The sequence below is a fragment of the Procambarus clarkii genome, chromosome 16 (genome assembly GCF_040958095.1).
Source record: "Procambarus clarkii isolate CNS0578487 chromosome 16, FALCON_Pclarkii_2.0, whole genome shotgun sequence".
Lineage (NCBI taxonomy): Eukaryota > Metazoa > Arthropoda > Malacostraca > Decapoda > Cambaridae > Procambarus > Procambarus clarkii.
In genome coordinates this window covers 28,568,801-28,596,192 of record NC_091165.1, presented here as the reverse complement: position 1 = coordinate 28,596,192, position 27,392 = coordinate 28,568,801, and the positions used below count along the sequence as shown (strand labels likewise).

At 46.2% G+C, this 27,392-nt stretch overlaps 1 protein-coding gene and 1 long non-coding RNA gene across 2 annotated transcripts in view; one reads left to right on the top strand and one right to left on the bottom strand.

Annotated features, from left to right (window-relative positions):
* The window catches only part of LOC138365194 (uncharacterized), a 209,800-nt gene that overhangs the window by 123,786 nt on the left and 58,622 nt on the right, over positions 1–27,392 (bottom strand). The window lies entirely within an intron of this gene.
* Positions 1–27,392, top strand: part of LOC123760020 (uncharacterized) — a 70,934-nt gene that overhangs the window by 6,952 nt on the left and 36,590 nt on the right. Inside the window, exon 3 of the mRNA XM_069325753.1 lies at positions 18,108–18,256. Coding sequence (XP_069181854.1) covers positions 18,108–18,256 — 149 coding nt within the window. The remainder of the gene's footprint in view (positions 1–18,107; positions 18,257–27,392) is intronic.

Here is a 27,392-nt window from a genome sequence, read left to right as displayed (position 1 = left end):
TATCATCCATATCACCCATATATTATCCATATCACCCATATATTATCCATATCACCCATATATCATCCATATCACCCATATATCATCCATATCACCCATATATCATCCATATCACCCATATATCATCCATATCACCCATATATCATCCATATCACCTATATATCATCCATATCACCCATATATTATCCATATCACCCATATATCATCCATATCACCCATATATCATCCATATCACCCATATATCATCCATATCACCCATATATCATCCATATCACCCATATATCATCCATATCACCCATATATCACCCATATATCATCCATATCATCCATATCACCCATATATCAGCCATATCACCCATATATCATCCATATCACCCATATATCATCCATATCACCCATATATCATCCATATCACCCATATATCATCCATATCACCCATATATTATCCATATCACCCATATATCATCCATATCACCCATATATCATCCATATCACCCATATATCATCCATATCACTCATATATCATCCATATCACCCATATATCATCTATATCACCCATATATCATCTATATCACCCATATATCATCCATATCACCCATATATCATCCATATCATCCATATCACCCATATATCACCCATATATCATCCATATCACCCATATATCATCCATATCACCCATATATCATCCATATCACCCATATATCATCCATATCACCCATATATCATCCATATCACCCATATATCATCCATATCACCCATATATCATCCATATCACTCATATATCATCCATATCACCCATATATCATCTATATCACCCATATATCATCTATATCACCCATATATCATCCATATCACTCATATATCATCCATATCATCCATATCACCCATATATCACCCATATATCATCCATATCACCCATATATCATCCATATCACCCATATATCATCCATATCACCCATATATCATCCATATCACCCATATATCATCCATATCACCCATATATCATTCATATCACCCATATATCATCCATATCACTCATATATCATCCATATCACCCATATATCATTCATATCACCCATATATCATCCATATCACTCATATATCATCCATATCACCCATATATCATCTATATCACCCATATATCATCTATATCACCCATATATCATCCATATCACCCATATATCACCCATATATCATCCATATCAGCCATATATCATCCATATCAGCCATATAACATCCATATCACCCATGTTACCAGGGCCTTTCTCATCTCCTTGCTCCCCTCACCTGCTTACTCCCAACACTTTTCCTCTGCCATTAGCTCATTTATTCTGTCCTTCCATCTCTGACACATTCTCTCCATCACTCTCAACACAAACCTGCACACAGAAATAATATCATATGAGACCAGAAGGCATGGCAGGATGTGCAGAATACCCCCGTTGAAGAGCAGAGGTGCAACAGGTACTCTGAGAGAGAACTCTGTCAACATCAGAGGCCCGAGACTGTTCAACACGCTTCCACTACACATAAGGGGCATAACTGGCCGACCTCTCACAGTGTTCAAGAGAGAACTATCAATATCAGAGGCCCGAGACTGTTCAACATGCTTCCACTACACATAAGGGACATAACTGGCCGACCTCTCACAGTGTTCAAGAGAGAACTATCAATATCAGAGGCCCGAGACTGTTCAACACGCTTCCACTACACATAAGGGACATAACTGGCCGACCCCTCACAGTGTTCAAGAAAGAACTGGATAAACACCTCCAAAGAATACCTGATCAACCAAGCTGTGACTCATACGTCAGGCTGCGAGCAGCCGCGTCCAACAGCCTGGTTGACCAGTCCATCAACCAGGAGGCCTGGTCGACGACCGACCCGGACCACAGACCTGGTCAGAGACTAGGAGGACCCTTGACCTTTGGAATCACCGCAAGGTACCCTTTTCTTCTCCAGTTCCCTCACCTTTCTTTTCTTCCAGTATAGTCCCCCTTCCCCCTTTCTTTTTTGTCCCTCCTTCGCTCCCTCCCCCTTTCTTCCCACCTACACCTACTCCCCCCTCCCCCCCTCCTCAAGGCAGTTGGGGGGGGGGGAGTGCCAGAAAACGACTTGCCTGCGGGAAATTATTGCTGGTCCAGTTTCAGTTTTGCCAGTACAAACTTTTAGTTTTTTTGCATAAGGGAGATTGAGAGGTTTTCTTGAGAGAGAGAGAGAGAGAGAGAGAGAGAGAGAGAGAGAGAGAGAGAGAGAGAGAGAGAGAGAGAGAGAGAGAGAGAGAGAGAGAGAGAGAGAGAGAGAGACAGAGACAGAGAGAGACAGAGACAGAGAGAGACAGAGACAGAGACAGAGAGAGACAGAGACAGAGAGAGACAGAGACAGAGAGAGAGAGACAGAGAGTAAAAAGATATTCTCGATAAAAGGTTTAAAAACGGAAAAAAACCCGTATATTTAATCTACCAATATATCACATCAATCATAGTCCAACCATTAACCAATACAACAACAACAACAAAAACCTAACCACATTAAACAACGCAATTATCTCCATTACAAAAGTGAGTCAACCATTTACCATTAAATGAAAACCATTAACCATTGACATGAAACAAAACCCACTGCCGACCCTTGCTAATTACAAGAAAAAATGGCAAGGACTATTAACCGATGTACCAATTACACAATACAGTGAACATTGAACAAATTCTACCGCCTGTTGGGAAAAACAAAGCCATCAGACTGAATTAGTGAAACGAGTGTGTCTGTTCTGTTGTTCATCGTGGCGTTGTGTTGTTGTTCATCGTGGCGTTGTGTTCTGTTGTTCATCGTGGCGTTGTGTTCTGTTGTTCATCGTGGCGTTGTGTTCTGTTGTTCATCGTGGCGTTGTGTTCTGTTGTTCATTGTGGTGTTGTGTTCTGTTGTTCATTGTGGTGTTGTGTTCTGTTGTTCATCGTGGTGTTGTGTTCTGTTGTTCATCGTGGCGTTGTGTTCTGTTGTTCATTGTGGTGTTGTGTTCTGTTGTTCATTGTGGTGTTGTGTTCTGTTGTTCATCGTGGTGTTGTGTTCTGTTGTTCATCGTGGCGTTGTGTTCTGTTGTTCATTGTGGTGTTGTGTTCTGTTGTTCATTGTGGTGTTGTGTTCTGTTGTTCATCGTGGCGTTGTGTTCTGTTGTTCATTGTGGTGTTGTGTTCTGTTGTTCATTGTGGTGTTGTGTTCTGTTGTTCATCGTGGTGTTGTGTTCTGTTGTTCATCGTGGCGTTGTGTTCTGTTGTTCATCGTGGCGTTGTGTTCTGTTGTTCATCGTGGCGTTGTGTTCTGTTGTTCATCGTGGCGTTGTGTTCTGTTGTTCATCTTAGTGTTGTGTTCTGTTGTTCATCGTGGCGTTGTGTTCTGTTGTTCATCGTGGCGTTGTGTTCTGTTGGTCATCGTGGTGTTGTGTTCTGTTGTTCATCGTGGCGTTGTGTTCTGTTGTTCATTGTGGTGTTGTGTTCTGTTGTTCATCGTGGCGTTGTGTTCTGTTGTTCATCTTGGTGTTGTGTTCTGTTGTTCATCATGGCGTTGTGTTCTGTTGTTCATCGTGGCGTTGTGTTCTGTTGTTCATCGTGGCGTTGTGTTCTGTTGTTCATCTTGGTGTTGTGTTCTGTTGTTCATCGTGGCGTTGTGTTCTGTTGTTCATCGTGGCGTTGTGTTCTGTTGTTCATCTTGGTGTTGTGTTCTGTTGTTCATCGTGGCGTTGTGTTCTGTTGTTCATCTTGGTGTTGTGTTCTGTTGTTCATCACGGCAAGGAGTCCTATAGTGCATCACAGTGCTTCGGTGTGAGTGTATAAGTGCCGCAGGTGAACAGGTGAACAGGTGAACAGGTGAACAGAACACCACAAGCCAGCAGAGATAACCCCCCCCCCCTAGCTGGATACTCTACACCAGGGGGGTATACCTCGCCAGAGATAGCCAGGGATACCACGAGATGTAAACTCAGCTCCATGTTTGGTGACCTGCTGGTCAGAGTAACGTTTATAATACGACGTATTAATCAATATTAAAGCAGCTTAATATTTCTGTCCCGCACGGGATTCGAACCCAGACTTTCCGACTCGAGAACGAACCCGAGTGTACTACCTGGATCCCCTTACCTTTGTAATTACCTAAGTGTAGTTACAGGATGAGAGCTACGCTCGTGGTGTCCCGTCTTCCCAGCACTCTTTGTCATATAACGCTTTGAAACTACTGACTGTCTGTGTGTGTGTACTCACCTAGTTGTGTTTGCGGGTGTTGAGCTCTGGCTTTTTGGTCCCGCCTCTCAACCGTCAATCAACTGATGTACAGATTCCTGAGCCTATTGGGCTCTGTCATATCTACATTTGAAACTGTGTATGGAGTCAGCCTCCACCACACCACTGCCTAATGCATTTCATTTGTCAACCACTCTGACACTAAAAAAGTTCTTTCTAATATCTCTGTGGCTCATTTGGGCACTCAGTTTCCACCTGTGTCCCCTAGTGCGTGTGCCCCTTGTGTTAAATAGCCTGTCTTTATCTACCCTATCAATTCCCTTGAGAATCTTGAATGTGGTGATCATGTCCCCCATATGTGTGTGTGTGTGTGTGTGTGTGTGTGGTGTTATGGGTTGTTTGTGTGTGTTTTTCTCACTTACATAGAGTGGACACCATCATAAACTTGTCGAAATTGAAGTAAAACTAATTACTCTTTTCTATATATATATATGTATATATATATATATTTTTCCCCCCTCCCCGGCACAATATTTTACCCGAATTACAAATAAAAAGCTTTATAAAAAAAATGTCACAAACAAATTCACTTACACCACACGCCACTGAAAAAAGTCACTTAAATATTATTCACGATATTCAACTCTGATTAGATCTAACGTGTATTTCATATATATACATATATATATATATATATATATATATATATATATATATATATATATATATATATATATATATATATATATATATATATATGTATATATGAAACACAAGCTCTTTAGTGTTCCCATTGTGTTACAATCTCCCGTCTACAAGTAGCACGGGCTATGGTGAGCCCGTGGTGGACTTACCCGGCACAGGACGATTCGGGATGGTGTAATAATAGGATGAATAATTCTGGAGATTTGCACTATCAATTCATTCTAATGATCTACTCTCTAAGAAAATAGTGAAGCACTGAAAAGGATCGATCTCGTACACCCACCCACCCACTCTCGCCCCTTTCCTGTATTCGGCATGTGAGGACAAGAGAAGATGGAGAGGCTAAGAAGCCCACTGCGCTAGAGAGCTCTAGGAACAGGAGCATGTGGTAGTTGTGAGAGTAGATTATACCCTCTTCCGCTCCCCCCCTTCATCTACCCACACACTTCTACATCCTCCTTTTCCATCCTTCTTTCCCTTCTACTGTGTGCTAAACCTCCACTCCTCCCTTCCCGTCTTCTGTCTCTCCCTTTCCTTCCACTATTCCACATCTTTATTTTCAATAATTTCTACACCCCCTCCCTTCCTTTCTGCTTCTAGTTATCCTTCTTTTTCTTTTTCTTCAGCTCCTCCTTTGCCTTCCTTCGTCTTTTCTTCATCCCTTCTTCGTCTGCCCTTCCCCTCCTCCCTGCTACTCCCCCACATCCCCTCCTCAGCACATCTTACAACCTTCTCCTCATCAATTTCTCGTAAAACAGCACCAGTTCTTGACGATCAAAGGCCGCCTAATTTGATATCTCACATGTGATCTGTGGAATATTATTTCCACTGGCTGCCGTGTCTTGGCTCTCCCTCTCTCTCTCCCCCTCTCTCTCTCTCTCTCTCTCTCTCTCTCTCTCTCCCTCTCTCTCTCTCTCTCTCTCTCTCTCTCTCTCTCTCTCTCTCTCTCTCTAACCCAAAGCCTCAACTCTGAACTACAACAATGCTCAGGCAGAACTTTTTTTTCTGAAAAGGTCACACGAAATCATAGCCCAGGCAAAACAAAACTCCACCAGATTTCCTTCGCCTGAAGACTTAGAGGGGGGAGGGGGGCTAGGGGGGGATGGGTGGAGAGGGGGGGGAGGGGGGAAGAGGGGAGGGGGAGAATTGTTAATAAAAGAATCGGAGGTAAAAAGCTTTAGTCCCTCCCCCTCTTTCTTTTTCTCTCTCTCTCTCGCTGTCTTTTTCCCCTCTTTCTCTGTCTTTACTTCATTTGGGAGTCCGTAGTAAATATTTGGCACCTTGCCCGCCAGTTACTAGAGCGGAGGATTCCTTTGTTAGGGAGGGGGGGTGCGCAGTGCGTCGGTGGTTCAGATGGGGGGAGGAGGTGGCCCTTCTTCCCCTACCTCACCTTCCCCCCTCTACCTCCCCTCTTTCCCCTCCCCCTTCATCTCATAACCCCAATAACCCCCCAACCACCACCCTCTATCAACCACCATTGCTGCCTAATCATCACTCTCTCGACATCCTTAACCACTATTCCTCCCCACCATCATCCCAAATCATCCTTCTCTGTCATCCTACTATCCTAAACCATCATCCTTGCCCCAACATCACTACCCTCCCCATCCCCCCTATCATCCTCCCCCACCACCATCATCAACCCCTATATACTCCCCCACCACCACCACCACCATCAGTCCCCCTCCGCCCTCAATGAAAACATTGTTTTTTTTTTTATGAGGCTGGAGCCTGAGAACATAACAGTCTCTCCCCTTCCGCCAGTCCCTCCCACCTCTCTCATTTTCTTTTCCACGTGTTTAACGAAACAGTGAAAGAAACAATGGAATTATCCTCCGTTTTCTGCACCGTTGCCAACAGACTCCAGAACACTGTTGGTGAATATCATTACGTTTTCTTTTGTTTCTTAAACAAAAAAAAAAAATAGAGGTAACATGCTGATAATATTACACATTAAAATCACATAAAAATATGACACATATTACACATAAAAATATTACACATCAATTTTCAATTGATCATCGCCACAAAATTGTTCTTTAAAAATTAAAATTTCTGTCAGTAAAGATGTTTCGAAATGTTTGAAAGTCACAGAAAGGGACAAAATGTATTGAACCATTATGCTGAATTGGCCAATCTAACTCCATACTAGTTCTGTCTTGACCGTCTTAGTTTGAAAAGGGGAGTTGGGGGAGAGGGTGTAGGGGGGGGGGGTGTTAGGGGAGGGTGGGGGGTGTAAAGGGGGGTGGGGGGTGTAAGGGTGGGGGTGTAGGAATAGATGAATTGCTGATTGATCTTCACAACACCTTCCCCCTGGCTGTAATTAATCAATTGCTCTACCTGAAACAGTCATATAAGGACCATATATATAAGGTCCATATATATAAGGTCACATAAGACACAAAACATTCATATAAGGACCTTCAAACAGCTTATAAGCATGATTTAATTCACTGTAAATCTGCGATTTAATTACGAAATTATCTCCAGTCCGCGGGACTCTTGGACTTGACAATATACGTGCGCAAGTCCGCGGGACTCCTGGACTTGACAATATACTTGCGCAAGTCCACGCGACTCCTAGACTTGACAATATACGTGCGCAAGTCCGCGGGACTCCTGGACTTGACAATATACTTGCGCAAGTCCGCGGGACACCTGGACTTGACAATATACTTGCGCAAATCCACGCGACTCCTAGACTTGACAATATACGTGCGCAAGTCCGCGGGACTCCTGGACTTGACAATATACGTGCGCAAGTCCGCGGGACTCCTGGACTTGACAATATACTTGCGCAAGTCCGCGGGACTCCTGGACTTGACAATATACTTGCGCAAATCCACGCGACTCCTAGACTTGACAATATGCGTGCGCAAGTCCGCGGGACTCCTAGATTTGACAATATACGTGCGCAAGTCCGCGGGACTCCTGGACTTGACAATATACTTGCGCAAGTCCACGCGACTCCTAGACTTGACAATATACGTGCGCAAGTCCGCGGGACTCCTGGACTTGACAATATACTTGCGCAAGTCCGCGGGACACCTGGACTTGACAATATACTTGCGCAAATCCACGCGACTCCTAGACTTGACAATATACGTGCGCAAGTCCGCGGGACTCCTGGACTTGACAATATACGTGCGCAAGTCCGCGGGACTCCTGGACTTGACAATATACTTGCGCAAGTCCGCGGGACTCCTGGACTTGACAATATACTTGCGCAAATCCACGCGACTCCTAGACTTGACAATATGCGTGCGCAAGTCCGCGGGACTCCTAGATTTGACAATATACGTGCGCAAGTCCGCGGGACTCCTGGACTTGACAATATACGTGCGCAAGTCCGCGGGACTCCTGGACTTGACAATATACGTGCGCAAGTCCGCGGGACTCCTGGACTTGACAATATACGTCCCACATCCTTCGGAGAGAGTGCTGAGGTGTTCAGAGCAAGTTTTACCGAGTGATAAACTCCAGCAGAAACATGCAGGCGATGAGTCACAATAACGTGGCTGAAGTATGTTGACCATACACTAGAAGGTGAAGGGACGACGACGTTTCGGTCCGTCCTGGACCATTCTCAAGTTGATTTGAGATCGACTTGATGTGTAATCGTCCAGCAGAAACCTCTTTACACGGACCAGCAGACCACCATAGTACACCTACCTATACATGCTAATATCCATAAATTATAAGAAAAATATTTTAAAAGATGTACAAAATAAATGAAATATACAATGTAATGATATGAGATATTATGTGATAACAAGATAACATGAAGAAATGATTCGCGTTATCACCAAGATATGAACTTACCCAGATGGTCCGTGGGGTCTTTGTACTGGTGGTGGGAAAATGGCTTATTGCGCTCGGGGGATTCGAACCTGCGTCCTAGCTCAATCGATTAAGGCAGCGTCTGGGATGCTCTCGGACGCAGGTTCGAATCCTCGTCATGGCCCTTGGGGATTTCTACAAATGACAAAAATCAGCTGAAATTTTAAATCCTCCAATAAAAACTCCATCTCGTAGAGAGAACTTACAAAAAAACAAAGATCAATGCTAATCAAATACAACTTTTAGAGGTAAATACTAATTATAATAGCAGCCAACCCTACAAAAATCTCTCTCCCAGCCTCGCCTAATGAGAAAACGGAAGCTCTCAGCTGGCAGACTAAACCATTCTTTTTTTTTGAGATATATACAAGGGTTGTTACATTCTTGTACAGCCACTAGTACGCGTAGCGTTTCGGGCAAGTCCTTAATCCTATGGTCCCTGGAATACGATCCCCTGCCGCGAAGAATCGTTTTTTCATCCAAGTACACATTTTACTGTTGCGTTAAACAGAGGCTACAGTTAAGGAATTGCGCCCAGTAAATCCTCCCCGGCCAGGATACGAACCCATGACATAGATTCCTCAACACTGTCGCCACGGGGCCGGCGAATCCAAACTTTTTCATTTATCAAAAAAGTTATTAGTATATTCTCAGCGTGCGGTCGTACTTTTGTGCGCCTGAGGCCGGGAAAGTTTAGCTGGAGACTTTCTGGAAGATATTAGTTAGCGATGATCTCATAACATTAACGAACCTAAATGTCATAAACAAATTGATCAATGCTCCAACAACGGATATATGTACCTATATCTGTATATATAATATCTGTATTCAGAGTTAAATGGCAAGTTTTTCCCTGAATGCTCTGTGTTCCCTTCTCTGAGGCTGTGGGTCCCTATAATTGCACAAGTGGTACCCTCTCTATATATCTGTATATATCATATACATATGCTACACTTATCACTGTACCTATATCTAGTGATGTGTTCCAGCAGGCTGTTACCTCTATCCAAGAGAAGGTTCATGACTCAGCATTTTTTTTTCTACCACAGACGTGGCCACACATTTACAATGCTAACCAGCATATATACATTTTCTTCTGTCCTCCATGGACAGGATTAGAGATGTGTTAAACACATAGTTCACCCGTTTATTGAACAATCAACCACAGAAGGTGATTCGGTGCTTTTAAAATGCTAAGCTAACCATGACTCAGCATTGAAGAGTAAAGAGCTTTCCTTGTGCAAATTAGCGTTCAATAACCACAGAACATTATTGAACAGGTGAGTGAACAAATGTATTTGCAGCTCAATGCAATAACAGTTAAGAGCGCAATTAGAAATAAATTAATAATTGTAATTATTAATGTTAGTAACAGAAGCTGTGGCAAATGGTGGTAGAAGTAGACAAGGTAGCTGGTAGAGGACATAATCTACCTCAACCAAAAAGGTATCAACCGTATCTACTTCCCCTCCGCTGTAGGGAGGAGGAGGGGAACTGCTCCCTACATACAAAATCTCACGGCCCGCCAAACAGTCCCCCGCGACACAGACAAAATAAACAAAACGCCAATAATGTCTCCCGTTACCTCTTGGGGCAGCGTTGACGTCGACCAACGCGGGAGTCGCGCCATTGTCCCCCAGGCCAAGGAGGACTGGCCGACGACCGGGCCGCGGGGACGCTAAGTCCCGGAAGCACCTCAAGGTAGGCCTCGAAGGTGGAGACGAGGATCCTCTACCGCTGGCCTCTACAGTACCGAGTACTGCTGAGGAGAGCAAAAAATAAAACTTTATCCTTCAATTTTTACACACTGTGGGAGTGTGTATATTCACCTATCTTGAGGTTATCTTGAGATGATTTCGGGGCTTTAGTGTCCCCGCGGCCCGGTCCTCGACCAGGCCTCCACCCCCAGGAAGCAGCCCGTGACAGCTGACTAACACCCAGGTACCTATTTTACTGCTTGTTCTAGTAGAATCTAGTTCTACTTACTTGCTTGAGCTCTGGCTCTTTGGGCCCGCCTCTCAACTGTCAATCAATAATTAATTCCCCCCCCCCAACACACACACACGCCCGTAGCAGCTGTCTAACTCCCAGGTACCTATTTATTGCAAGGTGAACCGAGGCATTAGGGTGAAAGAAGCTCTGCCCATTTGTTTCCGCCTCCACCGGGCATTGATCCACGGACACCTAGGACTACGAATCCCGAGCGCTGCCCAGTTAGCTGTCAGGCCCCTGTGTGTGTGTGTGTGTGTGTGTGTGTGTGTGTGTGTGTGTGTGTGTGTGTGTGTGTGTGTGTGTGTGTGTGCGCGTGCGTTCCTGCGTGCGTGCGAATATTTAATTTAAGCTCCCGTAATATCCCAAATCAATCAGACTGTTGTAAGGATTTAACCAGCATAAAATATGGTTTTTATTGCATAACCAGAAAGAGTCTGCGAGTCTCAGCGACCCAGCCAGCGCACCGAGGGCCCAGACTTACTAGTTTAGGAACGAGTCAGCATCACCGAGCTTATAGATACAGTATTCAAGGCTGAGGTCGATATCGTCAGCATTGTGGTGGAATGTCACTAGACAATTGTCATCTCCCTTCCATTTTTCACCTGACTCATCTAAGTCGCTAAGCCTCATCGCCTTCTTCCTCTTTTTCTTTATAATTCTTCTCCTCTTCCACTTCTCCTCCTCTCGCCAGTTCCCTGGGCTACAGTTCACTCCCAGTACTGAGCCCTACACCAGCCAGGTCTCTGAAAGGGTTATTGATTTTCGTGTTGTTGTTGTTCACTGATATGCGCCCGCGAGCAGGTCTTTATGGTGTGTGTGTGTGTGTGTGTGTGTGTGTACTCACCTATATGTACTCACCTATATGTGCTTGCAGGATCGAGCATTGACTCTTGGATCCCGCCTTTCTAGCTATCGGTTGTTTACAGCAATGACTCCTGTCCCATTTCCCTATCATACCTAGTTTTAAAAGTATGAATAGTATTTGCTTCCACAACCTGTTCCCCAAGTGCATTCCATTTTTCTACTACTCTCACGCTAAAAGAAAACTTCCTAACATCTCTGTGACTCATCTGAGTTTCCAGTTTCCACCCATGTCCCCTCGTTCTGTTATTATTACGTGTGAACATTTCATCTATTTCCACTTTGTCAATTCCCCTGAGTATTTTATATGTCCCTATCATATCTCCTCTCTCCCTTCTTTTCTCTAGTGTCGTAAGGTTCAGTTCCTTCAGCCGCTCTTCATATCCCATCCCTCGTAGCTCTGGGACAAGCCTCGTCGCAAACCTCTGAACCTTCTCCAGTTTCTTTATGTGTTTCTTCAGGTGGGGGCTCCATGATGGCGCGGCATACTCTAAGACGGGTCTCACGTAGGCAGTGTAAAGCGCCCTAAAAGCTTCCTCATTTAGGTTTCTGAATGAAGTTCTAATTTTCGCCAGTGTAGAGTACGCTGCTGTCGTTATCCTATTTATATGTGCCTCAGGAGTTAGATTAGGTGTCACATCCACTCCCAGGTCTCTTTCTCGAATCGTTACAGGTAGGCTGTTCCCCTTCATTGTGTACTGTCCCTTTGGTCTCCTGTCACCTGATCCCATTTCCATAACTTTACATTTACTGGTGTTAAACTCCAGTAGCCATTTCCCTGACCATCTCTGCAGCCTGTTTAAGTCCTCTTGGAGGATCCTACAATCCTCGTCTGTCACAACTCTTCTCATTAATTTTGCGTCATCTGCAAACATTGACATGTATGATTCCACTCCTGTAAACATAAACATGTGTGTGTGTGTGTGTGTGTGTGTGTGTGTGTGTGTGTGTGTGTATGTGTATGTGTGTGTGTGTGTGTGTGTGTGTGTGTGTGTGTGTGTGTGTGTGTGTGTGCGTGTGTGTGCGTGTGTGTGTGTGTGTGCGTGTGTGTGTGTGTGTGTGTGTGCGTGTGTGTGTGTGTGTGTGTGTGTGTGTGTGTGTGTGTGTGTGTGTGCGTGTGTGTGTGTGTGTGTGTGTGTGTGTGTGTGTGTGTGTGTGTGTGTGTGTGTGTATGTGTGTGTGTGTGTGTGTGTGTGTGTGTGTGTGTGTGTGTGTGTGTGTGTGTGTGTGTGTGCGTGCGTGCGTGCGTGCGTGCGCGTTTATATTGTGCAGATGAGCTCTAATCTTGGGGTGCCGGACTAACCAGGCTGTAGTGGATACATGGGCCTGCGGGCCGCTCCAAGCAACAGCCTGCTGGACCAAGCTCTCACAAGTCAACCCTTGCCCCGGGGAGTAAAAGAACTCCAGGAACCCCACACAGGTACCACCCAGGTACCAACCCTACAAACACATAACGGTACCAGAACACTAAAAACAATTAAAGACTCACAATAAAACACAGCAATAAAACTCTGGCTTGAAAGCTATTAAAACAAATAAAAACAAATATAAACACAGTTTTTTATGATAGCGTTGTGCGAGCTTGACTATAACCCCCGAGCCCTGAAACTTAGGTTATCATTTCAGCGATAACATGAGAAGGGAACTATCAGGGGGGGGGGGGAAAGCGCCAAGCCATTACAACTATATAGCACTGGGTCAGGATAAGGATTTGGGATGGGACGGGGGGAAAGGAATGGTACCCAACCACTTGGACGGTCGGGGATTGAACGCCGACCTGCAAGAAGCGAGACCGTCACTCTACCGTCCGACCCAAGTGGTTGGACGCGATACTATGAGAGGCATTTTTAATTTATTTGATATTACGAAATTTAGCCTAATAATCTGATTAACCAATACAGAATAATATTTTCAAAAGTGTATTACATCTATATTTTCCAAAATATAATTGAGAATATTCTTGCTTTTACGCACAAGTATAGAATTAAATAAATACGTAAATATAAATATATTATAGAAAGCAATATATATTTTCTTTAAAAGCAATAACAGAAACGTGAACTTGATTCATTTTCCTAAATGTTAGTAATATCTTGAGGTTATCTTGAGATGATTTCGGGGCTTTAGTGTCCACGCGGCCCGATCCTCGACCAGGCCTCTACCCCCAGGAAGCAGCCCATGACAGCTGACTAATACCCAGGTACCTATTTACTGCTAGGTAACAGGGGCATAGGAATGAAAGAAACTCTGCCCATTGTTTCTAGCCGGCGCCTGGGATCGAACCCAGGACCACAAGTCCAGCGTGCTGTCCGCTCGGCTCCTATGCTCCTAGTAATATTAAGGTTTTACTCTTAATTAAACTTGAATACACAATTCAGTATGTATTTGGCACAATAACAGTCAAAATTTCCTCTTGTGACATTGACAAAAAGTACATTTGGAGTAGACTGATTTGAACGCACCTTGCATAAATATACCACATATTTTTGAAAATAAAATGCATAAAACGCACATATTAGAACGTAGCATATGTAAAAAAAAAAACTTGATTTGAAAAAAGTTCAAATTTAAGTTCAAAATTTAAAAGTTCAAAATTAAAAAGTTCAAATTTTCGTTACGTTCAAAAATATTTGAACGTAACGTGCATAAAAACAGATTTGAACTTACACTAAATATAAAACTCCCAAATTCAAACGTCCCGTTCATAAAAAAAACAACGTAGATTTGAACGTATGATAAAAAAATATAGAAAATAGGACGTACCATACATAAAAAAAACGCTCAGATTTGAACGTTCCAAACGTAAAAAAAAAAAACGCGCAGATTATGACATTCCTAATTGATTAAGGTCTGAAACACGGCTACCCTTTCTGTCCCTGACGGCTGGAACCATCAAATGAATTTTCCGACAATTGTGGAGTGTGTAAAGTGAAGCGTGAATTTATTTACCCACGAGAGAGAGAGAGAGAGAGAGAGAGAGAGAGAGAGAGAGAGAGAGAGAGAGAGAGAGAGAGAGAGAGAGAGAGAGAGAGGTGTACACACACACACATACGTATGCAAGTTTGAGATGTATCCCAGGAAATGAATAAAAAATCTAAGAAACTTGTAGCGTAAAATCTCTCTATCTGTCTGTCTCTCTCTCTGTCTGTCTGTCTCTCTCTCTCTCTCTCTCTCTCTCTCTACAGCAGACGACGGCACGTGGGGTGTCTGGATTTAACGATTCCTCTACATATATATATATATATATATATATATATATATATATATATATATATATATATATATATATATATATATATATATATATATATATATATATATATTTCATGATCCAAAGATATGACAAAAACTTATTTTATATTCATCTGGAAACCGTTGACAAACATAGCCTCTCGCTATATGGTAAACTTTACCATATTACAGAAACATTTACACCGTTACATAAGCTGTATTTTAATTGGGTTGACTCCCTCGTTCAGAACCTCACCAACGGTACACCCTGAGTACCGCTGTACCGTACAAACGTTAACTGCCACAAACACCAAACGTTTTATTTTTTTAGCCAGTCGGGGAATTGCTCTTGCTGGAAACGTTTGCCTCTGACGCATTTTTATAAAACTCTCTTTGAGTCATAAATACGTTTTTTTTTTTTTGTTCATCTTTTGATATACGGTTGGTGGAGGCAGCCATGCGTAGTGCGGGGGGGGGAGTGGGGGGAGAGGGGGGGATTTGGGATTTTTTGGGATTTGGGATTTGGCGCATTTGGGATTTTTGTGTTTTTCATTGATTTGTGTGAATTTTTTTTGGTTGTTGTAACTGGAGTGGTGCATTGATTTTTTTTGTTTTTTGTCCTGCTTCCTCGTTTTCTTATTTGCTCTTTCTGTTTTTTTTTTGTTTGTTTCCTACTTTTTTGTTGTTTCTCCCCTAATTTGTTTTTTTTGTGTTTGTCCTCTGGTTTCTTGTTTTTTTTTTTAATGTTTTCGTGTTCGTATGTTTTGTTATCGTTTGTTTGTTTAAAATGTTCTTCGTTTTTATCTGTTTTTTTCATTTTACTGTTTTTAATTTTTTGAGTTTGATTATATTGTCATTATTTCCTCTACGTTTCCCAATAGTTTCATTGTGGAATTAGAAAATCAATAATTGTATTTGTTTTCTATGTTTTTCTGGCTTGTTTCTAGTTTAATTTTCTCAATTTTCTAACTCTTCGAATTGGGAAACACCTTCCCAATTAACACTTTCCTGGATTTAACACCCCAAACTAACTCCCTCCTCCTCAAAATCCTAACCCCCCCCCCAGTCGCTCCAAACTCCCCGCCCCCCCCCTCGCCCCAATCTCCTCCCCCCCCCCCCACCCCCAGAGAGCCGGTCGGCCGAGCGGACAGCACACTGTACTTGTGATCCTGTGGTCCCGGGTTCGATCCCGGGCGCGGGCGAGAAACAATGGGCAGAGTTTCTTTCACCCTATGCCCCTGTTACCTAGCAGTAAAACAGGTACCTGGGTGTTAGTCAGCTGTCACGGGCTGCTTCCTGGAGGGTGGAGGCCTGGTCGAGGACCGGGCCGCGGGGACACTAAAGCCCCAAAATCATCTCAAGATAACCTCAAGATAACCAAGATAACCTGCTCCTTCACCGCCGCCTCATCATAAGTCATCATGGCGGTAATCATGTACAACATACACCCGGGTCTACCCGATCTTCCCAGCAATTACGACCCTAAATTACCAATCAGTTGTTCTCTAACTGTCGGAGAATAGCCAGTTTCGTCTGATCCGTTATCTGGGAGGTGCTGATGATGACAGCGATTGGAAGTGTACTCACATAGTTGTGCTTGCGGGGGTTGAGCTCGGCTCTTTGGTCCCGCCTCTCGGCTCGCCTTACTCTTCTGTCTTCCAGGGACGTGAGGTTTAGCTCTCGTGGTCTTTCCTCGTAGCTCATACCTCTCAGTTCCGGGACTAGTTTGGTGTCGCACCTCTGAATCTTCTCTAACTTTCTCTTGTGTTTAACTAGGTACGGACTCCTGGCTGGAGCTGCATATTCCAGGATTGGTCTGATATAAGTGGTATACAGGGTCCTGAACGATTCATTACACAAGTTTCTAAAGGCAGTTCTTGTGTTGGCCAACCTAGCATATGCCGCTGATGATATCCTTTTGATGTTGGCTTCTGGGGACAGGTTCGGTGTGATATCAACCCCCAGATCTTTCTCTCTATTTGACTCTCGTCGGTTTTCACCTCCCAGATGGTACCTTCTGTTCAGCCTCCAGCTCCCTTCGCCTAATTTCATTACTTTACACTTTCCAGAGTTGAACTTTAGCAGCCATTTTCTAGACCAATCCTCCAGTTTGTCCAGGTCATCCTGTAGTCTCTGTCTATCTTCATCTGTCTTGATTCTTCTCATCATATTTGCATCATCAGCAAACATTGAGAGGAACGTCTATACCCTCCGGAAGATCTTTACCCTATTTTTTTCTGTTTCCTTCTTTCAGTCTATTAATACAATCAACTGTATGTGCTTTCTATCACAGCAATACACCCTCTGAGTTTGTTTGTAATCAGACCAACGTGAAAATGTTTCAAATATGGACGTGATACATGTTCCAGACATGACTCGTTTCGGAGGGGATCACCCGGTCGGCCGAGCGGACAGCACACTGGACTTGTGATCCTGTGGTCCCGGGTTCGATCCCAGGGGCCGGTGAGAAACAATGGGCAGAGTTCCTTTCACCCTATGCCCCTACTACCTAGCAGTAAAATAGGTACCTGGGTGTTAGTCAGCTGTCACGGGCTGCTTCCTGGGAGGTGGAGGCCTGGTCGAGGACCGGGCCGCGGGGACACTAAAGCCCCGAAATCATCTCAAGATAACCTCAAGAAACCCACCAAGAGACCACTTGACCCAAACGGTCTATGTCTCTGCACAGTTGACGGTGGTGCCGTGTGAGGCGTCGAGTGAAAGAGTTGTCATGTCAATTAATAAATGTACATGAAGTATTTGTCTGAATTATATCATTTGTACTTTTCGAGTAATCAAAGCCAAGTAAATCAAGTCAAAAACTTTACTGACAAATGGTTGTATATTTAGAATTTTTACACAAAGGATTTAGATATAAAGACATAATTTTTCTTGTCCACTTTCCCCAGTACACCTCTCCCACCCCAGTACACCCCCTCCCACACCTGCCTACCCACCCCCAGCACACCCCTCCCACCCCAGTACACCCCACCCCCACCCCAGTACACCCCACCCCCACCCCAGTACACCCCACCCCCACCCCAGTACACACCCCCAAACTTGTCCACCCACCCCAGTACACTCCCCCCCCCACCCTTATACACCTCCCCAAATTTGCCCACCCACCCCAGCACCCCCACAAACACCCACCCACCCCAGCCCTCTGCCCCACACCTGCCCACCCACCCCAGCACCCCCACAAGCAACACCCCACATCATCCACCAACAACGTCTCCCTCTCTCCCCCAGGTCACATCCCTACGCCTTCGAGGTGTGTGGGCGGCGGGGCGAGGCGCTGCTCTACCTGAGCGGCCAGAGTGAGACGGAGACCCAACGATGGATGGCGGAGATCAGGAACATCCTCTGGCCTCCTACCCACCTGGAGGCCATCAGAAGAGGTAAGGAGTGAGAGCACCAACAGCCCGGTGGATCCCAAGGAACACAATGTAGCCACCGTTGTATAACGTCACAACAATGTCACAATAATGTAGTTACGTTAGATGGATAGATAAGTTGTCCTCCGGGTAGATAAGGTGATAAGGTAAGAGAGAGATGGATAAGGTAACTGGTGGGTAATTTTTTAAGAGGTAAGTTCCGTTTAGGTAACTTACAAACAGATAGGTAAAGGAGTAAGGTAAAGCAGTAGACTATAGCATCTAGGTAATGCAATGTCACACACATCAACAATAAAGATACTTGTCGTGGACAAGTATCTTTATCCCCCCCTCACCCCACACCGGGGGCGTCACCCCCTCCCCCTCACCCCACACCGGGGGCGTCACCTCCTCCCCCTCACCCACACCGGGGCCTCACCCTCCCCCTCACCCCACACCGGGGGCGTCACCTCCTCCCCCTCACCCCACACCGGGGGCCTCACCCTCCCCCTCACCCCACACCGGGGGCGTCACCCCCTCCCCCTCACCCCACACCGGGGGCGTCACCCCCTCCCCCTCACCCCACACCGGGGGCGTCACCCCCCCCCCTCACCCCACACCGGGGGCGTCACCCCCTCCCCCTCACCCCACACCGGGGGCGTCACCCCCTCCCCCTCACCCCCACACCGGGGGCGTCACCCCCTCCCCCTCACCCCACACCGGGGGCGTCACCCCCTCCCCCTCACCCCACACCGGGGGCGTCACCCCCTCCCCCTCACCCCAACACCGGGGGCGTCACCCCCTCCCCCTCACCCCACACCGGGGGCGTCACCCCCTCCCCCTCACCCCACACCGGGGGCGTCACCCCCTCCCCCTCACCCCACACCGGGGGCGTCACCCCCTCCCCCTCACCCCACACCGGGGGCGTCACCCCCCCCCCCTCACCCCACACCGGGGGCGTCACCCCCCTCCCCCTCACCCCACACCGGGGGCGTCACCCCCCCTCACCCCACACCGGGGGCGTCACCCCCCCCCTCACCCCCCCCCCTCCCCCTCACCCCACACCTAAAAATGGAAGCGTGATTATATCAATCACAAGACACGATAACAAATATATATATATTGTAACATACAAACTCTTTCCTCCACCCTCCACTTTCCAATACTTTTCAATCCTCCATGTTCAGAGGTCTTCAGAATGAAATATGCATCCTACATAAGATCAAATTTTAAGCATTCAGCACCGGCTTGGAGCCCCATACCTCAAAGAACTTAAAATATATAAATAAATATATATATATAACTGAGGTACGCGACTATAGACATGCCCCAGAACTGATGAGTCAAGCCCACAGAGCTGAATTGAGCACAAACTCATCCCGCTAGAGGAAAGATGAATCAGAGAGGACATGATAACAACGTGCAAGATACTAAGGGTAATTTAGGGGGATGGACAAAGAAGCGATGTTTAAAATGGGAATGGTGGCTCCGTTGGCCGCGGGTGGAAGCTGGAGACACAGATGAGTCGGAGATAAGTCTTCTTGAAGGTAGGAGCCAAGGTAGGACGTAGAAGTGCTTCTTCAAGGTAGGAGCCAAGGTAGGGGCCAAGGTAGGAGCTAGGAATACTTCTTCAAGGTAGGAGCCACAAGCACTTGGTACGGGGTTACAAGATAGAATCCTTGAGGTAATCTTAGAAGCAGCTTCAAACAGAAATATCAAAAGATACAGAAGGAATGAAAGTTACTTGGATTTACTGACTAGAATATAGACAGGTGAGCTCTGGGAGTCACCACACACACACACACACACACACACACACACACACACACACACACACACACACACACACACACACACACACACACACACACACACACACACTATTAGAGTACCTCCGTCTCCCGGGACCGTAGTAATTAGGAGATAACGCCCGCAGAGACCATTAATTTCCTTAGTTCCCACACACGGACAGCCGCCCTGAGCCACACCCCCCCTACCAACACAACACAACACAACACAACACAACACAACACAACACAACACAACCGGAAGACAAATAAAACATCTAATTGAATTTAGAGATGGCAAATGGAGCACAAAGAAAACGAGAATATCAAGAGGAACTTGTCGAAACGAGTGGATTAAGACGGGCCATTCGGGTGGCGCTGAGAGAGAGAGAGAGAGAGAGAGAGAGAGAGAGAGAGAGAGAGAGAGAGAGAGAGAGAGAGAGCCATTGACGACACATTAATAATGACATAATTGATTCCACCTAGTTGAGAATCTCGTAGTCTTCGGCCAATTCGCACACTCATCTTATTACTATTTGTAAAATTAGTTCTAACAACGTACTGTTTTTTACTGTTATATTATCAATTGAATGAAACAGCTATGATACACACAGAAATCACAATAGGGTGATATATCAAAGGCAGCGCGTCTGGGATCATCCCGGCCGTAGGTTCGAATCCTCATCACGGCCCCTTGTGGATTTGTTCAGACAGCTATGAGATTTATGAGGTAGATAATAGTTCCCATTGACAATTTAGTTCCCATTGACGTATGGGGACCTTGAAGAGGGGGAGGGAGGGGGGAAGGGGGGAGAGGGGAAGGGGAAGGGGGAGAGGGGAAGGAGAAGGGGGGAGAGGGGAAGGGGGGCTGAGAGGTGCAAGATGGTGTCGGAGAGGCGTCAATATTGCACAGTTGCACACTTGCACAAGGTGCCACTGGTTGCATGGTGGAGTCACCTGCCTTTCCCCCGGGGGGGGAGGAGAGGGGGGGAAGGGGGGGGCATGGTCACTACCCCCCCCCTCTAACCACTGTGACCTCGGCCCAAAATACGTGACCTCTCACTCCTCGGTGGGCCGGAGCTCACAGTGTGCAACACCTGACCCAACAAGACGACATAAAACATGTGCCCTAATTCAACACCCGCGACCTACCTTACCTACCGTGTTGTGGTAGGTAAGGAAGGTCAGTCCCCCACCCCCCTACCCTTCCCCCAGGCTTGGCCTCTGAACTTACCCACCGTCTCGTCTGATCAATTAAGACTTAGTGACTGCCGGACCTGGAGTCTCAAGCAGGAACCACAGCCTAGTGGATCAGGTACCTCCTGAAGCAGTTGATCAAAGTTCCTCTCTAAGGACACAATTAGATGCTGTAATCACTCCCCCCTCCCCCTGAATATTTAATGTTTATATAATTATCTTAAGAGTGATTTGAGCAACTCTTATTTTGCAACGAGGCTATTCCTTGAACTTTGTTGCAAACTCAGGGTCCATGTCTTTCAGGGTTTTTTTTTCCCCCCGGATGTCATTATTTTTTTATTTTTTTTTTTTTTAGATATATACAAGAGTTGTTACATTCTTGTACAGCCACTAGTACGCGTAGCGTTTCGGGCAGGTCCCTGGAATACGATCCTGGAATTATGATTTATATCTTTCGTCTACATTCAAGGGACACAACTTCTTGCATTGGCACTAATTAAGGGAGTTTGTTGCATGAATTTGAGCGGTAAAAGTTGGGTCTGACCATTCCCATAAGTCAGCCATTTGCTCAGCAAATTAGCCTGCCTCAAGATAAAATATTTAGGTAGTATTAAGATCAAGAAGGTCCTCCAACACAAGACCTTTCCCCTCCAACACAAGACTCTCACCCTCCAACACAAGACTCTCACCCTCCAACACAAGACTCTCACCCTCCAACACAAGACTCTCACCCTCCAACACAAGACCTTCCCCTCCAACACAAGACTCTCACCCTCCAACACAAGACCTTCCCCTCCAACACAAGACTCTCACCCTCCAACACAAGACCTTCCCCTCCAACACAAGACTCTCACCCTCCAACACAAGACCTTCCTCCTCCAACACAAGACCTCACCCTCCAACACAAGACCTTCCTCCTCCAACACCTGGCCCCTAGAACTTTGATCTTCGTCTTTGAGTCAGTATAAAGGACCAATTTAAATAAATTTTAGGGTACCTTGATCTTGACTTTCTTCAAGACGAGTTGTAGGGGCAGCCAATGTTGATGTGTGTGTGTGTGTGTGTGTGTGTGTGTGTGTGTGTGTGTGTGTGTGTGTGTGTGTGTGTGTGTGTGTGTGTGAATTCACGTATTTGTGGCTGCAGATTGAGCTGTTTTCTCTTAAGACTCCGCCTTTCTGTCAATGTCCATTGCACTGACTCCCAACCAATTTTCCTTATCAAACCTACTCTCTCTCTCTCTCTCTCTCTCTCTCTCTCTCTCTCTCTCTCTCTCTCTCTCTCTCTCTCTGTAGTAATATATAACATCAAGACTTGTACCGCAACCTCCGGGTGACTTTCATTTTGACTTCCCGTCATAAAGTCAAATGAGGCTCCCATCTGGTGCTGCCGCAGCACCTCTCCTCTCACTCTCTCTCTCACAAGCTCTCCCAGCTCTCTCTCTCTCCCAGCACTCACCCTCCCATCTCATACCTCTTCTCGTCCCAATATTTAGCATTATTATCATCTCTGACAATTATTGCAAACGACTCAAAATCATTCTAACTATCCCTAACATTATTCTTCTTCTCCTTATACAACATCAACCCCCAGAGCTAGCAACATAGCCCAACATAGCCCAACATAGCCCAACCTATTGCACGGAGGGCCCCCAAAAATGCTTAATTTAATAACGCGTTATGATGGTAACGACAACTTTTGCAATATATATATATATATATATATATATATATATATATATATATATATATATATATATATATATATATATATATATATATACATATATATGGCAGTGTCAGACTACGAAGGAAGGATTAATAAGACAGGAATTTCCTTAGGTCCTTTCGTATTTAATAATACATCTTTAGAAGGGTCTGCTTCGGCCGGGAAACGAACCCAGGGCCCTTAGGACTACGCCTCCCGAGCATTGTCCAGTCAGCCGCGTGGCCCCGGGTGTACTCACCTAGTTGTGCTTGCGGGGGTTGAGCTCTGGCTCTTTGGTCCCGCCTCTCAACTGTCAATCAACTGGTGGGAGTGTGGCAGATAGTATGTACTCACCTAGTTGTGTCTGCAGGATCGAGCATTGACTCGTGGATCCAGTGTGTGTGTGTGTGTGTGTGTGTGTGTGTGTGTGTGTGTGTGTGTGTGTGTGTGTGTGTGTGTGTGTGTGTGTGTGTGCGTGCGTGTGTGTGAGTGTGTCTACCATACACTGTTAAAAGAAAACAAACCAGACAGATACAGCATAATAATAGCAACATTTAGCACACCGTAAAAGTATCGTCCACTGGATAGCCATTTATCTTTCACACACTTATTAGAAATTCCGGTGACCCCTTGACCTGAGTGGGGCAGCAGGGGGAGGGGGGGAAGGGGAGGGGGGGGGAGTGTAGAGAAGAGGAAAGAGAGGGGGGGGAAGAGAGAGCTGGTGGGGGGAGAAGGAGGGACTGAGAGAGAGAGAGAGAGAGAGAGAGAGAGAGAGAGAGAGAGAGAGAGAGAGAGAGAGAGAGAGAGAGAGAGAGAGAGAGAGAGAGAGAGAGAGAGAGAGAGTGTGTGGAACGAAGCCATGCTAGCTAATAATTAATCACCATCGCCCCAGACTAAAGGTCACACGAGGTCACATAGAAGGTCAGCCTTCATCTTATACCTGTCAGTGTTTACCTATCAACACTTACCTGTCAGTTTTTGACCAATTAGTGGCTGTCTGTGACCGCTGGGGGGGGGGGGATCAAGGTATACTCTTGTCACTGGCAAACTGGAGCTGTCAGTCCGCTGCTGTCAGCCACTGAAGCAGTCACTGTCAAGTTGGGAATTACATGAGTATATCTTGTATATCATGAGTACTCAATTACATGAGTATATCTTGTATATCATGAGTACTCAATTACATGAGTATATCTTGTATATCATGAGTACTCAATTACATGAGTATATCTTGTATATCGTGTTTTCCCACATTATGAAGGAAACTCTCCAAGTGGATACTTACGTGTGTGTGTGTGTGTGTGTGTGTGTGTGTGTGTGTGTGTGTGTGTGTGTGTGTGTGTGTGTGTGTGTGTGTGTGTGTGTGTGTGTGAAAGGGATAGCGGGCTGGCGCGGTGACTGTGACAAATATCACAGTCAAGAAGATGGGTATTGATTCCGGACCAAACTGGGTTACGAGGTGAAGGTTACTGGAGCAAATTATGTTCTGCATTGCAGAACAAAGATCACTTAACCGCAAGCCTCCCAACGGCCCATTGGTTGTGTGGCGTCACAGGGGTGCCATTGTGGGTGGAACACTCGCTCACATATACACCGCAGTGGGTGGAACACTCGCTCACATATACACCACAGTGGGTGGAACACTCGCTCACATATACACCGCAGTGGGTGGAACACTCGCTCACATATACACCACAGTGGGTGGAACACTCGCTCACATATACACCGCAGTGGGTGGAACACTCGCTCACATATACACCACAGTGGGTGGAACACTCGCTCACATATACACCACAGTGGGTGGAACACTCGCTTATATACACCACAGTGGGTGGAACACTCGCTCACATATACACCACAGTGGGTGGAACACTCGCTCACATATACACCACAGTGGGTGGAACACTCGCTCACATATACACCACTGTGGGTGGAACACTTGCTCACATATACACCGCAGTGGGTGGAACACTTGCTCTCATATACACCACAGTGGGTGGAACACTCGCTTATATACACCGCAGTGGGTGGAACACTTGCTTATATACACCGCAGTGGGTGGAACACTTGCTCACATATACACCACAGTGGGTGGAACACTCGCTCACATATACACCACAGTGGGTGGAACACTTGCTTATATACACCACAGTGGGTGGAACACTCGCTTATATACACCGCAGTGGGTGGAACACTTGCTTATATACACCGCAGTGGGTGGAACACTCGCTCACATATACACCACAGTGGGTGGAACACTCGCTCACATATACACCACAGTGGGTGGAACACTTGCTCACATATACACCACAGTGGGTGGAACACTCGCTCACATATACACCGCAGTGGGTGGAACACTCGCTTATACACACACCACAGTGGGTGGAACACTCGCTCACATATACACCGCTGTGGGTGGAACACTCGCTCACATATACACCACAGTCGGTGGAACACTCGCTCACATATACACCACAGTGGGTGGAACACTTGCTAATACACACAACACTGTGGGTGGAACACTTGTTCTTAATTCTTGACCCGAAATCTCACGAGTGAAAGCATACGAAAGCGCTCGAGTTATTACCAACGGTGGAAGAGCTGACCCAGCTGGCTGGTGGAGTATTACCGACGGGGAGACAGCTAACACGGACGGCTGCAGTATTACCGACGGGGAGACAACTAACACGGACGGCTGCAGTATTACCGACGGGGAGACAGCTAACACGGACGGCTGGAGTATTACCGACGGGGAGACAGCTAACACGGACGGCTGGAGTATTACCGACGGGGAGACAGCTAACACGGACGGCTGCAGTATTACCGACGGGGAGACAGCTAACACGGACGGCTGCAGTATTACCGACGGGGAGACAGCTAACACGGACGGCTGGAGTATTACCGACAGGGGAGACAGATAACCCCCAATCCACGCCCCCAGGGCCTGGCGTGCTGGGGTGTGGGGAGAGCCAGAGCCCACGGAAATAGAAGAGATATGACAAGAGGAAATAGGCCGGGAGTCTGTATACACTTGACAACCGACGGCTAGAGAGGCAGGACCCAAGAGCTAAGAGCTCGATCCAATACTACACAAGGAGGCTCGGATAAGGAGAGACGCAGCCCCGCTCATGTGCCATGTAAATCCACTACGGGCTCACCATAGACCGTGCTACTTGGAACCTTTTTGTTCCCAGTAGCTGAATCTATAACAACATAAGGGAGAGAGGAGGAGGATAAGGAAGGAGAGGGAAGGGAATTATCAGGGGGAAAGCGCCAAGCCATTACGACTATATAGCACATGGAAGGATCAAGATAAGGATTTGGGATGGGACGGGGGGGAAAGGAATGGTGCCCAACCACTTGGACGGTCGGGGATTGAACGCCGACCTGCATGAAGCGAGACCGTCGCTCTACCGGAGGAGGATAAGGAAGAGAGGGAGGTTGTTTGGGTGGGAGGGTTGAGGCAGGAATAATTCATGGTCCGGGACAGACTGCTACACCTTGAGACTCCGAGAGATGATACGAGCAGGTTATCAGTTCAACAGGTGCTTCACGGTATTAATTCATCGCTGTCTGTGACCTGACCGCTCGCCCCGGTGACGACACCACCAGGCCACACACACACACACACACACACACACACACACACACACACACACACACACACACACACACACCGGTGGGTGGAGGCCAAGACCGTCAGTAGTTTCAAAGCGTTATATGACAAAGAGTGCTGGGGAAGACGGGACACCACGAGCGTAGCTCTCATCCTGTAACTACACTTAGGTAATTACACACACACACACACACACACACACACACACATACTAGATAAAGACAGGCTATTTACACCAGGGGAACACGCACAAGGGGACACAGGTGGAAACTGAGTGCCCAAATGAGCCACAGAGACATTAGAAAGAACTTTATTAGTGTCAGAGTGGTTGACAAATGGAATGCATTAGGCAGTGATGTGGTGGAGGCTGACTCCATACACAGTTTCAATGTAGATATGATAGAGCCCAGTAGGCTCAGGAACCTGTACACCAGTTGATTGACGGTTGAGAGGCGGGACCAAAGAGCCAGAGCTCAACCCCCGCAAACACAACTAGGTGAGTACACTCACACACGGTTGCTTGGTTGACTGGTTGCAAAAGATTGGTTGCATAAAAGGTAGAAGGAACAGGAGGAGGAGGAAGGGATAGATCATGCTTGAATGCCTGATATGTGGCAGGCTATAACTATCGCTGAGAAGAAAGGAGAGATGGAGGAAGAGACAGAGAAGGAGGGGGTGAAAGAGGAGGAGGAAGAGGGGTAAGACTGGAGGAGGAGTGCCTCCAGAGGGACCAGCTGTCACTCGGAGTGTCAGTGACAGGTCACGGACGCCAGCGCTAATTTTGATATCTTGGATATCTGGGGTCTGATATACATTTGAGTTTCCTATTTCCCACTACTTCTCAATTATTATTTTCCTT